The sequence below is a fragment of the Aspergillus nomiae genome (assembly GCF_001204775.2).
Source record: "Aspergillus nomiae NRRL 13137 chromosome Unknown contig00574, whole genome shotgun sequence".
Classification (NCBI taxonomy): Eukaryota; Fungi; Ascomycota; class Eurotiomycetes; order Eurotiales; family Aspergillaceae; genus Aspergillus; species Aspergillus nomiae.
Genome location: NW_015378629.1, coordinates 1 through 13,110, shown reverse-complemented (window position 1 = coordinate 13,110; position 13,110 = coordinate 1). Strand labels below are relative to the sequence as shown.

General features: G+C 49.6%; 4 protein-coding genes across 4 annotated transcripts; 2 read left to right on the top strand and 2 right to left on the bottom strand.

Moving 5' to 3' along the window:
* Positions 1-1,142, top strand: ANOM_011552 (NAD(P)-dependent alcohol dehydrogenase; the record flags this gene model as incomplete). Its single annotated transcript, XM_015556808.1, has 3 exons — positions 1-283; positions 333-762; positions 857-1,142. 3 exons carry the CDS (start codon positions 1-3, stop codon positions 1,140-1,142), a joined length of 999 nt encoding a protein of 332 aa, XP_015401522.1.
* Positions 1,143-4,174: 3,032 nt separating this feature from the next.
* On the bottom strand, positions 4,175-7,211 carry ANOM_011551 (uncharacterized protein; the record flags this gene model as incomplete). Its single annotated transcript, XM_015556807.1, has 2 exons — positions 4,175-5,359; positions 5,439-7,211. 2 exons carry the CDS (start codon positions 7,209-7,211, stop codon positions 4,175-4,177), a joined length of 2,958 nt encoding a protein of 985 aa, XP_015401523.1.
* An 857-nt stretch (positions 7,212-8,068) lies between these two features.
* ANOM_011550 (galactose-proton symport) lies at positions 8,069-8,617 on the bottom strand (the record flags this gene model as incomplete). Its single annotated transcript, XM_015556806.1, has 1 exon — positions 8,069-8,617. One exon carries the CDS (start codon positions 8,615-8,617, stop codon positions 8,069-8,071), a length of 549 nt encoding a protein of 182 aa, XP_015401524.1.
* Positions 8,618-10,705: 2,088 nt separating this feature from the next.
* Positions 10,706-13,092, top strand: xlnD (beta-xylosidase XylA; the record flags this gene model as incomplete). The annotated part of the gene is made up of 2 exons (XM_015556805.1): positions 10,706-11,892; positions 11,943-13,092. The coding sequence occupies 2 exons, from the start codon at positions 10,706-10,708 to the stop codon at positions 13,090-13,092; spliced, it is 2,337 nt and encodes a 778-aa protein (XP_015401525.1).
* Positions 13,093-13,110: the final 18 nt, after the last annotated feature.

Here is a 13,110-nt window from a genome sequence, read left to right as displayed (position 1 = left end):
ATGAACGTCACATTCGATGTCTTCCGTGGCTCCCCTGAGGGCAAGATTGTTGCCGATAAGACGACACGCACACTAGAATACAACGAAGTGTTTATTGAGACAACACACTCCGGCCTTTGTGGGACAGATGAACACTACCTGAAATCAGGCCAGGTGCTTGGACACGAGGGTATCGGTATCATCAAGGCTCTCGGACCCGGTGTTACCTCGGTGAAGGTGGGAGACCGTGTTGGATTTGGATACACACATAGCATTTGCACATCTTGTGATAACTGTGAGACTGGTAAGTGGTTCTTCAACCCTATCCGGGTTAACCGTCTAATACAATCTAGGCTGGGACCAATTCTGCCGCAACCAGAAGCAATACGGCTTCCACGACTTTGACAATGGCACCTTCAGCTACGGAGCCGTCTGGGACGTCAACTGCGTCTACCCCATCCCAGAGACAGTCAGCTCGGTCGATGCCGCCCCTCTTATGTGTGCCGGTGCAACGGTTTGGGCTGTCCTCACTGAGTTTGGCATCCGCTCGACCGACCGCGTCGCTATAATGGGCATTGGTGGCCTCGGCCATATTGCTATCAAGCTTGCTGTCGCATTGGGCTGCGAGGTTGTCGTTCTTTCTAGCTCTGAAGCTAAGAGAGCAGAGGCTATGGAGTATGGTGCCTCTGAGTATCATGTTTTCCGTTCCGGGGAGCCTATCAAGGATTTCAGGCCTGTTAAGCATCTGTTGCTGTGTGGAAGTGGCTCCGTTAGCTATCCTTCGTAAGTTACCTTTCCAAGGCTTATCTCAGATAGGGTCTATCTAGTTTTTGGACCTGTCTATATCTGTTTCCGGGGATTTGCTAACTCAGAGCAGTCTCATGCCTCTCATGGACACCAACGGCAGCATCTACCCATTGACGGTCGCATTTGAGCCCTCTCCTGTCCCCATGCTGGATGTCCTCTTCAAGGGTGTCCGTATCCAGGGATCCCTGGTTGCTTCTCGGAAGGGCATTCGTACTCTTCTAGAGTTTGTGGCTAGACATAAGATCGCGCCTACGGTGATGACGTTCCCGTTGACCGTGGCGGGTATTGAGGAGGCCATGCAGACTCTTAGAGATGGCAAGATGAGATACAGAGGAGTGCTCGTGAAGGGGGAATAGATTACCAGGATACCCAGAATGTGCTGTGCATGATAGCAGTGTAATTGAAAGAGGAAACAATAAATATACCACTCGCTCCACGAATATATAGTTCAGGACGCACCGATTAATCCAGACGCTGTATAGAGGCAGTAAAGCAACCACTTCCCGTATTGCAATACCTATTCATATGTATTTATCCTCTACTATTATAACGTAGCTACTAGTCTGAGTCAACCTTCGAAATGTCCGGTTCTCATTCCGATTAAGATATGTTAGTGTCAAGCTATACTTTCTTGCGTCTGATTGTCTTTGCATCAAAGCATTGGCATCGGACAAGAGATTCAATTAACTCGAGAAAAAAGGCTAAAAAATAATAACACGGAAATTACCATAATTAAGATATAAAATGGCTTGATCATGAAGCGATTGGTAGCATGTGGATATTGCGCTGCGTACAAGGCAGGTGTTTGCTCCATCTTAGCACCTAGTACAAAACAATTTTCTCGTCCATTGGGCCTCTGGCGCAACGGTAGCGCGTTGTAAGTACACACTTAAATCAAGTAGTATCTTGAACTTCTTCTAACAAATTCACAGCGACTCCAGATCGAAAGGTTATCCGTTCAAATCGGGTGGGGCTCATTTTTTTTTCTTTTTGTCTCTACCGTACCCTAGTAAACGCCCGACTGTTCTTCGCCCATTCATCTCTAATCGACATTGCTTGGTCTAGACCTTACCAAAGCTCTAATATTTTTCTCTTCTTCATTGATTTTCCTCCAGTCTTCTCTAGACAGCCTCCATATCGTATTATAGGCTTTCTCACTTGGTCCCCTACTCAACGTCTGACTGTTGATCAGACCATGTCCATTTTTGCTTTGTGACAGATGACATGAAATTAATGCCAGACTTGTAATAAAGGCTATCCTACTTTGTACTACCGAACAGGCCCTTGGGCATGGCTCCTTGTGCCGTTGGCATTATTGGCGGTTTGACAAGAAAATAGCACAGTGTTTGGAGCGTCATCCTGCTCTAGCCGGGACAAGGAGACGTCGAACCTGACATTAAATGAACAAAAATCTGAATCTGTGCTTCCAGAATACAGACGGGCGCGAACAGAGGCTCTGGTGTTATCGGTCCAAACGTATCTTCAAACTCGCAATGGATATTCTTCTTAGTATAGCTCCCGCAGCGTGGAGGTCTGATCGCACTGTGATTGTAAATCTCAGTAGACGCATAGTCTATCAGACCAACGGAATTGGAGCGTAAAGACATATTTTCACATCATAACTGCTTTTAGAGGGAGAGGGGGAGAGTTATGGAAAGAAGTCAGGTTACTGAATCTTTAATGGTGTTCGTTCTTCTAGCCAGCAAATGCCACGCACCAACTCACTAACTCCAAACAGGTTGTCAGCTTGTCTACCTAGTGGAGATGCCACGTCTACCAGGCCCCGTTAGATTGCATGGACTTCTAGCTATCCGTCGATCATCTGTACCAGGCGTCATATCCATTTCTTACTATATTTCGGGCGTTGCTACTACACCGGCTCAGTACTCCGTAGCCCTAACTGGTCTCATTCAATACGAGACCACCAATCGAAACAGCTTACCGGCCTTGCAACTTTCTCAGTGACATCACTATAGATTGACGTAAGTCAAACCTCTCAAGTATCTGGTATTTAGCCAGCGACTATTAAAATGCTACTGGTGGGGATGGTGGGTGACAACGGGGGAATTCTCTGTACTTCCTGAAGTACTGTACCATTGCTCTCCCTCTTCTATCCAAAGATGAAAACATTCGCCACCGATTAGGGCCTCTGGCGCAACGGTAGCGCGTTGTAAGTACACACTTGAAAACCAAGCAATGCCTTGAATTTCTTCTAACAAATATCACAGCGACTCCAGATCGAAAGGTTATCCGTTCAAATCGGGTGGGGCTCAAATCTTTTTTGCCTTTTTTGCGCTGGTGGACTGCTTGAATTCCGGTTGAGATCTTGAAGGAACCATAGCGCTAGGCCTATTTAGACATAAACATCTTTGGTCCTCTTCAAAAGAGAATCTCGATAGCCTATTTCACAAGGGAAGGATATGTAGTAGAGAAAGGGCAACGTCCATCCTTCCCTGAACTCGAAAAGAATACCATGCAATCCTTTTTTCTTATTTTCTTTTTCTCAATGCTTTTTCAAGTCTCTTACGATGTGCCCTTGTTCTGGATGATTTCTCGTGGCCGACTTCTCTCTTTTGTATACCATTAATTTCTACAACCTCTCTTAGGCAAAAAAGTGTCACACTCGTACCAAGTTGGGCCTCTGGCGCAACGGTAGCGCGTTGTAAGTTACACTGTCTTCGCAATGCAGACATTTCATATTCTAACAATTTCACAGCGACTCCAGATCGAAAGGTTATCCGTTCAAATCGGGTGGGGCTCACATCTTTTTGATTTCTATATCTTTTGCACACTCTCTTTTTGCCATATCTGCTTCTCGATATGCCTCATGCATCCCCTCTTTCCCAACAAATAGAAAGAAACCCAACGCATAACATACTCTGATCACTCTTCATTACTCACCCTAAGATCAGTACAGTACTTTGGTCGTGGTTGCTATGTGCTCCTCAATCACTAAGCAGCACTACAAAGCAGCGAACACCATAGCCCTAGTCATAAGGGTCCTTGCTACGACAATACTGTGTTTTACGTTCAGTCCGCAATTCCGGCCTCTGAGAACTACCCTTGATCTCTGGACTTATACCATGGCCCTCCCATTCACGTTCTTCCACAAATGTCTGATCTCCAGCTCAGTCCCAGCAATTTTCACATCCCTCCCCTCTTGTCTCATTCTCTCACTGTCTCTCTCTTGAACTTTCCTCTTCCTGAGTATGTGACAGAGGAGCTCTATATTTTTTATCATTTGCGGAGTCTTCCGTGTGAAGGACAGATCTTGAGCCCAAGCTTGGACTACTGCAATTCCTGGGTGGTTATGGTATTTGCGCCGTGCTAAAAAGCTAGACTTGGGTAAGCAATAGACAACTGAATCCTTGTTTCACAGTATCAGAACCTACTCCTGAAGATGTGTCCAGATATTATCTTTTCGCGACGGCCATTTCTCAGGAATGCCTATGAAAACAATGCCCCCGAGGGGCCAGCTCTCCTGGAGGCAAAGCCATAGTAGCCACGTTTCATCAGCTGGCTGGGGCGGTTTTCTATACGGCTGAAGCTTTTCTGAGCTCCAGTTGAGCCTTACTAGCTGGAGTCCCTTGCCGGCAAAAAAGCCTTTTGGGATATGACTTCCACCCTCATCTTCGACTTGGTTTTGTAGTGAATCAGATGCCGCAGCTGTAGCTTTCCAATCTAGATCAGTCTCTGCCTCCCATAGGCGAACCAGTTGTCTCCCAAGCTCTGCTGTTTCTTGGCAGTTAGGTAGATGTCTAGCTGGGAAAGTGACAACATCATCGGAGTTCAATGCGCCCCGATGAACCAAACAGGACTTGCCGGTTTCATCGCGCAGATCGATACCGTCTTTCGTGCTAGCCTTCAGGTCAATAGGGACTGTGAATGACAATCGAGCCATGGAAACCACATACAAGAAAATGTATTTTCTAGGAGTATAGGATGAATCCTGGCTAGACTGAGGGGCGCGCATAATGAACCTGAAATTTTGCCCAGATGGGCATTCCCAGTAGATCCCGAAGGATGAATTTTTCCAGACAAAAACCTCTCTTCCATTCCACCGACTCCGATAAGTTGATCTGAAGCGAATAAAGCTGCCATTAGGGAGCTTGCTAGATATCCTAGTTGAATGGATCCATTCCCAAAATCTAGTATCTTTCATGAGTTGCGTGGTAACCGCTCGCTCAATGCTGTCAGACGACACCCAGTAATTTGACTTTAGTTTGTTCGCAGCGAGAACTTCGGAAAACTCTTTCAAGAGAGCACTAGGTTTCTCGGTCTTATGAAATTTGTCGCTATTATCCGCAGAATGGTCGAGTTTCATTGCTGTAGGGGTGCTTCGATGTTGGACTGCGTCAGATTGACTATTCCATACCGCCTGTGTAAGAGCATCCACATATAGCGACTTGCCTTCGGAGATAGAATTTGCCCATAGAAACCATTCATTGGCGTTTTCGCGACCAATGTGTACATGCAGTTCAGGTATATTTATTTTCCATAGCCTATAGACCTGCTGCCTTCGTTTGTCTGACAGCCTCTCGCCAACAGCAAACCCACTTACAATGTCCCTGTCCTATGGGCCCGTACCATGCTCCATCAGTTGATGTGCCACATGGCCAGCATCTAACAGGAGGGATGGGTAAGCAACTCACTAATTCCTTTCGTATTGCTACAGCAATCCTGGGTCTTGTGTGTGTAGACAGCTGCGTCGGGCTAGCGTTCGGTCGTTCAGCGTGAAGTTTAGCCTTCAACCGACTAAATTGCTCATAGAATCTCTTGTCTTGAAGTGTGTCGTCAACTTTCTGCTTGACATGCTCGCACCATTCCTTCCGACTTCTTCCTTCGTATTGCTCCACAGAATCAAGAAAGACCGTCATAGTTGTTAATAAGACCCACAAAGTCATGTCTAATACAATGAGGAAAACGCTTGGGTCTAGCGAAAATCGACCTTGTCCTGGATGAAAGCACGGGATCTGAATGCCATAAAATTCCCCGCAAGAGACCAATTCCAATTGCCCCACTCTGTCCCAGAATTTAGATGGCCAGCGGTGAATAGAAATAAGTGAGAAGCCGGAAGCTATGATAGCAGATGGTTTGGCAGAAAACGTCAGCATGATGAGGGGTTTAACTGTCATAACATACTGTTTTAACAAGCGAGCTGCTGCTAAGAGATCTTCACCTTCTGCTTTATACCAAGGGCACAGGTCGACAAAAGGGAACACACCAGCTGCTACCAAGTCACGAAGGTAATCTCTTTCAGGTCTATTAGACTCCTCTCGGTTCCAGAGTCTGTTGAGGGATATCCTCAATAAATTTGCCGATTGACTGGGACCAGTGTAGAAGGGCTGCTGCTCCTTATAGCCCTCACGGCTATTCCCAGCCCCCACAGTCAGAAGGAGAACAAATCTTCCGTTCCAGGCTGAAGGCATGGCCTGACGGAATATCATATCCCTCAAAACGTCAGGAAAACTGTGGGAGCGTTGCCTAAAGAAGGAAACTGAACCTTGATGATCCTTCGCATAGCACTGGATATCATCTGCCCAGGAGGCAATCAACGGTTCCTTCGCAATGGGATAGAACTCACAAGGGTTCAGTCTAGAGATAGTCCTGGTATTCAGGGCGTCAAATTGTTGCCAATGAGATTCTTGTAGCTTTAGGCTCCAGTCTTCTGTCTTGGTTAAGACTTGGTTCAACAGATAGGGCAAGCCAAGTAATACAATAGCTGCCTGTTCGGCGATATCATTGAACTGCTGAATCTCTCGGAAGCCTCCACTTTTCTTATATGGAAATACATAAATAGAAGCGGAGTCTATCACTGTTGGGAAAGTTCTCTCTAAGCATGTGAGAAATTTCGAAAAAAAGCCAGTCCGTCGTGTCAATAAATCCTCTCGGTGTCGTTTAATCGCACCTTGTGTCCGTGTTGTTCTTCCAACATATCTAATATAGACAGTCTCATCAGACTGCATACCCATGATGCCACCTAACCACATTGTTATCTTTGCATACTGTATTCCGGTCCCATGAAATTGTGCAATGACCTCCTGCAGCTGGTCAACCTTAATCTGAAAACAACGAACATATATTGTTGTTTGCTGTAGATTCTGGTCATCTAGCTCCCGTGGAGCCTTCAAACGGAGCATATCCTGTAACTTGCAGTCCGAAAGCTTAAGAGGCGTGTACAAGAGGGTCTCCCAGGAGCTATTATCAAGGCTAGTCGGAAGACAATGATTAACCAGCTCTGGAGTGATACTGTCTGTGTTTACTCCTCCCTCTGCGAGACGGTCTAATAACACGTTCAGCACAGTCTTCTGGAGGGTATGGACATGTTTGATATCTGTGAGTTTTGCAGAGGTATCTGAATGTCTTCTTTTGCGTGCCGTGTGAACGCGCGTGCCATCGCTCGATAGATGCTGCTGGTGCTCCATTGCGGGAGAGGGACCTAGGTCATAGACAGGCGAGGTAAATGCAGTTTACGAACTGGAATAACCTCCACAATAGAGAAAACAAAAAGGAGCTGAGGAGATAATTTTGTTAAAAGTTTCATTGATATGAACTTTTGCTTGACTTTTGTTGGTTGGACCAATTGGGCTGGTTCGGTTCATGCTGGACTTAATTCACTTTGTGTTGCTGTAGGTAACAGAGCACAGTGTTTACATATTGTGTTTTAGAACCCCTAATAATCGTGCATAAAATCAATTCCTCTTTGCCAAATCCTGTAAGAGGCATTCGTGTACGCCTTGTGTCCGGTGACAAGTGAATTCTACTCAAGACTTCTCGACATCTAGCTATTGCAGGATCCCAAAGTTGTATCTTTCATCTGCTGAAATTATGGGAGCTCTATCGATATAACCATGCGATCTAATCAAGGCATACGCTGCAGTTTGAGGTAGATCTATGCGACTTCAAGGATGATATAACCATCACTATGACGAGATACCCGACAACTTGCTGACGAGGAGTGGTAAGAAATTCATATAATCTCTTGTAAATGTCATTCATGATGTCTCAAGCAACTGAGGTTTCACATCGAGCAAGACCTACTAAAAACCATGGGAGTGCTGGCCGCTGCCACCCCCAAACAAGCATTTACAGAAGACATTAAGTGGCTTTGTCTGATAAGAGGAAGTGACATTGGAGCTATTGCTGGTCTATCCATAACTGAAACACCACTAATCAACTCTTCTTAATGATGTGAAGATACTCACCCAGCATCAAAATGGTAACCAAAGCCAGCCCCATGAGACCACGTCGTTCAAGGTATCTCCGACAATGCAATGGCCATCTACTCCCGAACCTCAACCGTATGAGGCCGTATGACCTCCTTCACTTCGCAAGCCGGAAGAACATCCAACTGCTGCCGGATATGAATATTCAGCCAATACTCCTTCAGAACCGAGGAATGAATCTGACTGGCGCCCGCAATCCGCCCCAAGCACTTCCCCAGGCCAGCTCCACACCCGCACTGAAACGGCTGCACCATTGTCCACTCTGTACTCGGATAAAAGAAGGTCAGTTCGTCCCCGACAGCCAAAGGACGGTCATCCGCAACACGGACTTCGAATCTCGTCATGTCGAATACCAGACTCGGGGCGCAGGAGTGGTTGCAGTAGACGAGGTCTGAATTCAACTCGATCCGGGAGTCTATGCCCGTTGCGACGGAGGAGTATGTATCGTGATCGCCAGGGGTGGCGGTGGTGATTTTGGCGAAGAAGGCACCTGCTGGTAGGGAGATGAGAGATCGCGCTGAGGATGTGTAGGGTTGGTCGCCTTTGACCACTAGAAGACGGTCTGGGTGGCTGGGTTGCTGCCAGCTTGGGATCAATTCGGTCATGGTGGTTTTTATATTGGATATATAGATGGATGTATAGGGAGGTGTTGATGGAGAGAGCTTTTTTGTGTATGTAGGTAGGGAGACTGGCTCATCTTATCCCGCTTTTTCTGCTCTACTGTTGCAATCTCACCTATCATGACCTTTTAATCATTTTTCCGTGGCCTACTTCTATTTTGGTGGATATGACGTGAATCTAGGGATGCAGTGCGAATCGCTAGCGCCGAATATTCTGCGGTCCATCCTTTTGAAGCAGATACGTAGTCTGTACACAGAAAGAGTAAGAATGAAACAGCAGCCGTAGGCTAGTACGGAATGAGTTGATGCTTAGGACATGGAGTCTCGGCCTAGAATGACATAGAACACTGCAAGTGCCACAGGCGAAGCAATGTGTGGATAACATACCGTCCTTCATTCAGGCGTTTTTTAAAAACTGCAAGGAGGTCTGTGTAGAGAAGAGAGTATTGGGAATGCTGGAACGTGCGAGGGACAGCCGACATGGTATGCATACCATGCGCGATTTGTGTACGTGGTATACAACATGGGGTACATGGAAGCACAAGGCAAATCTCTTTGCCTAGATATTCTGAATTGTTGTTGAACTTTTCTATGGTTGTATGTTTCCTGTTGCGGGCAGTTACAAACTTGAGGATATGTATATTAATTCCCCCCTTGCACAAAACATCTAAGAGCTTCGAGTCTTTATTATCTGTTTTCTTTGGAATATTCTCTGCTGGAAAGGTGTCATGGTGCCTGACTTTCATATCTTCACAAAATGATCATACGTAGAAGAGGTTATGTATAGTACCGCTGAACAGTGGTGTCGGAGGGTTTACTTTGGTCTCAACGCTAGCCTCTGATAAAAGTGGTCCATATTCTGTTTATTTTATTTATTTTCTAAAGCCCACTAAGGAATTCATAGATTTTGTTGTGATATGCTTCCAATTGTTGTACCCACATGACATGCTCTATAGCCTAAGCGAAAGCGAAGTCGGTATACAGTATATCAGTATCCCAGCCTTGTATACTCCGGGGTAGGCCTTAGGGTCCTCGGCCCTACTTGTCAGGTCCGTTCTCACACACAACGGTCGGTGGGGATCCTACCCCATCCATATTTGATCCATCTCGTAGTAAAGTGTTTGCGACACCGGCCATACTTCAAGGGGGTTTTATGCAATATTTAGGAACGTGAATTTCAAAACACCAGTAATTGGGCCGTGCTCGAGTAGCCCCTCGTCCTGTGGCTCTCGAAAGACTACCTAATTTTAAGAGATTCGGAGTTCGGGGGTTACAAAATGACGGGTTAAATAAGAAGTGTCCGTGCGGTTTTATACGAAGCAGCAATTTAGAATCAAAAGCTTAGCAGCGACGTCGAAGATTTCCCACGGAATCTGTTACCTATCGCGAGCAGCTAATCAACTTCGGTAATTAATATTTTTTTCTCAGAAGTTGCGCTGTGCATTGCGCATGCTATGCGAGAGATTGCATGCAATTAGTTGCAATAAGTCTAAATCCAGAGCTTCAGGAGGCTTGATTACAAACACTCGGCAACTTGGAATGCTTCTATTGCCCGAGACTGAGCTAAGTATGGGACTATTACTCCATGAGTTTGCATGAGAAGCGATGCCAGTGTATGCTTTCAGGCTAAAGAGGAGAAACTAAGCATGGCCAACGCAGCAGCATTCCCCGAAGATTGTCCGGCCTTGGATGGATATCCATGTAGAACTCCGCCTGAGAATGGATCAGTCGGCATTGATCAGATTCTATGACCCCGAGTCAGGCCATCGGCCCTCCCCCTGCAATTCAGCCTGAATGCATTGGGTGGTTCAGCGTACATCGGAATATCCCCGCGTCGGAGGCGCTGATCGGCTGCGGGACTTGCTTGATTCGGGACTTGATCTGTGGGGATATTGGAGATGCTGCAGCATTGCCGACATTTTACCCAGAGAGAATGACGTACACAGCGTAAGGAAGACAGCTACATCTCCCTGCCATGAACAATGCAATTGCCAATGCCTATAAATCCAAGCCCACGGCCGGGCGACACGACAGAAGGACCGCTCCAGCACTGCACCGCTGACAATTGCCATTATGCCTGGTGCTGCGTCCATCGTCGCCGTCCTGGCGGCCGTGCTGCCGACCGCTCTTGGTCAAGCAAACCAAAGCTACGTCGACTACAACGTCGAAGCGAACCCAGACCTCTTCCCGGAATGTCTGGAGACAGGCGGTACATCCTTTCCAGACTGCGAAAGCGGGCCCCTGAGCAAGACATTGGTCTGCGACACATCCGCAAACCCCCATGATCGAGCCGCCGCCCTCGTCTCCCTTCTGACCTTCGAGGAGCTCGTGAATAACACCGGCAACACCGGCCACGGCGCCCCCAGAATCGGACTGCCAGCGTACCAGGTGTGGAATGAAGCCCTGCACGGCGTCGCCCACGCCGATTTCAGCGATGCCGGCGACTTCAGCTGGTCCACGTCCTTCCCGCAGCCCATCTCGACCATGGCGGCCCTCAATCGCACCCTGATCCACGAGATTGCCACCATCATCTCCACGCAAGGCCGCGCCTTCATGAATGCCGGCCGCTACGGCCTGGACGTCTACTCCCCCAATATCAACACCTTCCGACACCCCGTCTGGGGCCGCGGCCAGGAAACCCCCGGCGAAGACGCCTACTGCCTCGCCTCCACCTACGCCTACGAGTACATCACCGGCATCCAAGGCGGCGTGGACGCCAACCCGCTCAAGCTCATCGCTACAGCCAAACACTACGCCGGCTACGACATCGAGAACTGGGGCAACCACTCCCGTCTCGGCAACGACATGCAAATCACCCAGCAAGACCTGGCCGAATACTACACGCCCCAGTTCCTCGTCGCCTCGCGCGACGCCAAAGTCCACAGCGTCATGTGCTCCTACAACGCCGTCAACGGCGTCCCCAGCTGCGCCAACTCCTTCTTCCTGCAGACCCTCCTGCGCGACACCTTCGACTTCGTCGACGACGGCTACGTCTCCGGCGACTGCGGCGCCGTCTACAACGTCTTCAACCCGCACAGCTACGCCGCCAACGAATCCACCGCCGCCGCCGACTCCATCCGCGCCGGCACCGACATCGACTGCGGCGTCTCCTACCCCCGCCACTTCACCGAGTCCTTCCACGACCAGGAAGTCTCGCGCCAGGACCTCGAGCGCGGCGTCACCCTTCTCTACGCCAGCCTCATCCGCGCCGGCTACTTCGACCCAAAACCAGCCCCTACCGCAACATCACCTGGGCCGACGTGCTGGCCACCAACGCCCGGAACCTCTCCTACGAGGCCGCCGCCCAAAGCATCGTGCTGCTGAAGAACGACGGCCTCCTGCCGCTCCCCAGCAACTCCAACAATCTCACCGTCGCCCTCATCGGGCCCTGGGCCAACGCCACCACCCAAATGCTGGGCAACTACTACGGGCCGACGCCCTACCTGACCAGCCCGCTGGCCGCCTTCCAGCAATCCGGCTACAACGTGCACTACACCCTCGGCACAAACACGACCACCGACCCCTCGCCCACCGCGCAGGCCGACGCCGTCGCCCTCGCCAAGCAAGCCGACCTGGTCATCTTCGCCGGCGGCATCGACAACACGCTCGAGACCGAGACCCAGGACCGCGCAAACATCACCTGGCCCGCCAACCAGCTGTCCCTGATCACCAAGCTGGCCGCCCTGCACAAGCCGCTCGTCGTGCTGCAGATGGGCGGCGGCCAGGTCGACTCGTCCGCGCTCAAGGCCAACGACAACGTCAACGCCCTGCTCTGGGGCGGCTACCCGGGCCAGTCGGGCGGCCAGGCCCTCCTGGACATCCTGACGGGCAAACGCACCCCGGCCGCCCGGCTCGTCACGACGCAGTACCCGGCCGACTACGCCGAGGTCTTCCCGGCCATCGACATGAACCTGCGCCCGAACGGGTCCAACCCCGGCCAGACCTACATGTGGTACACGGGCACCCCGGTGTACGAGTTCGGCCACGGCCTGTTCTACACGAACTTCACTGCCGCTGCTGCTGGGAGGAGTACGAATCAGACAACGTTCAACATCGACGAGCTCCTGGCGCGCCCGCACCCGGGCTTCAAGCTGGTCGAGCAGATGCCGTTGTTGAATTTCACGGTGGATGTCACCAACACCGGAGCCAGGGTCTCGGATTACACCGCTATGGCCTTCGTGAATACCACCGCGGGCCCCGCGCCGTACCCGAATAAGTGGCTGGTTGGGTTTGAGCGGTTGAGCGCCGTGCAGCCCGGGGAGGCGCAGACCATGGTCATCCCCGTGTCGGTGGATAGTCTGGCCAGGACGGATGAGTCGGGGGATCGTGTGCTGTATCCTGGACGGTATGAGGTGGCGTTGAATAATGAGAGAGAGGTCGTGTTGCGGTTTACGCTCACGGGCGAGAAGGCGGTGCTGCTGAAGTGGCCGAAGGAGGAGCAGTTGATTGCGCCGGTGTAGATGGTTTGTATTTTTTTT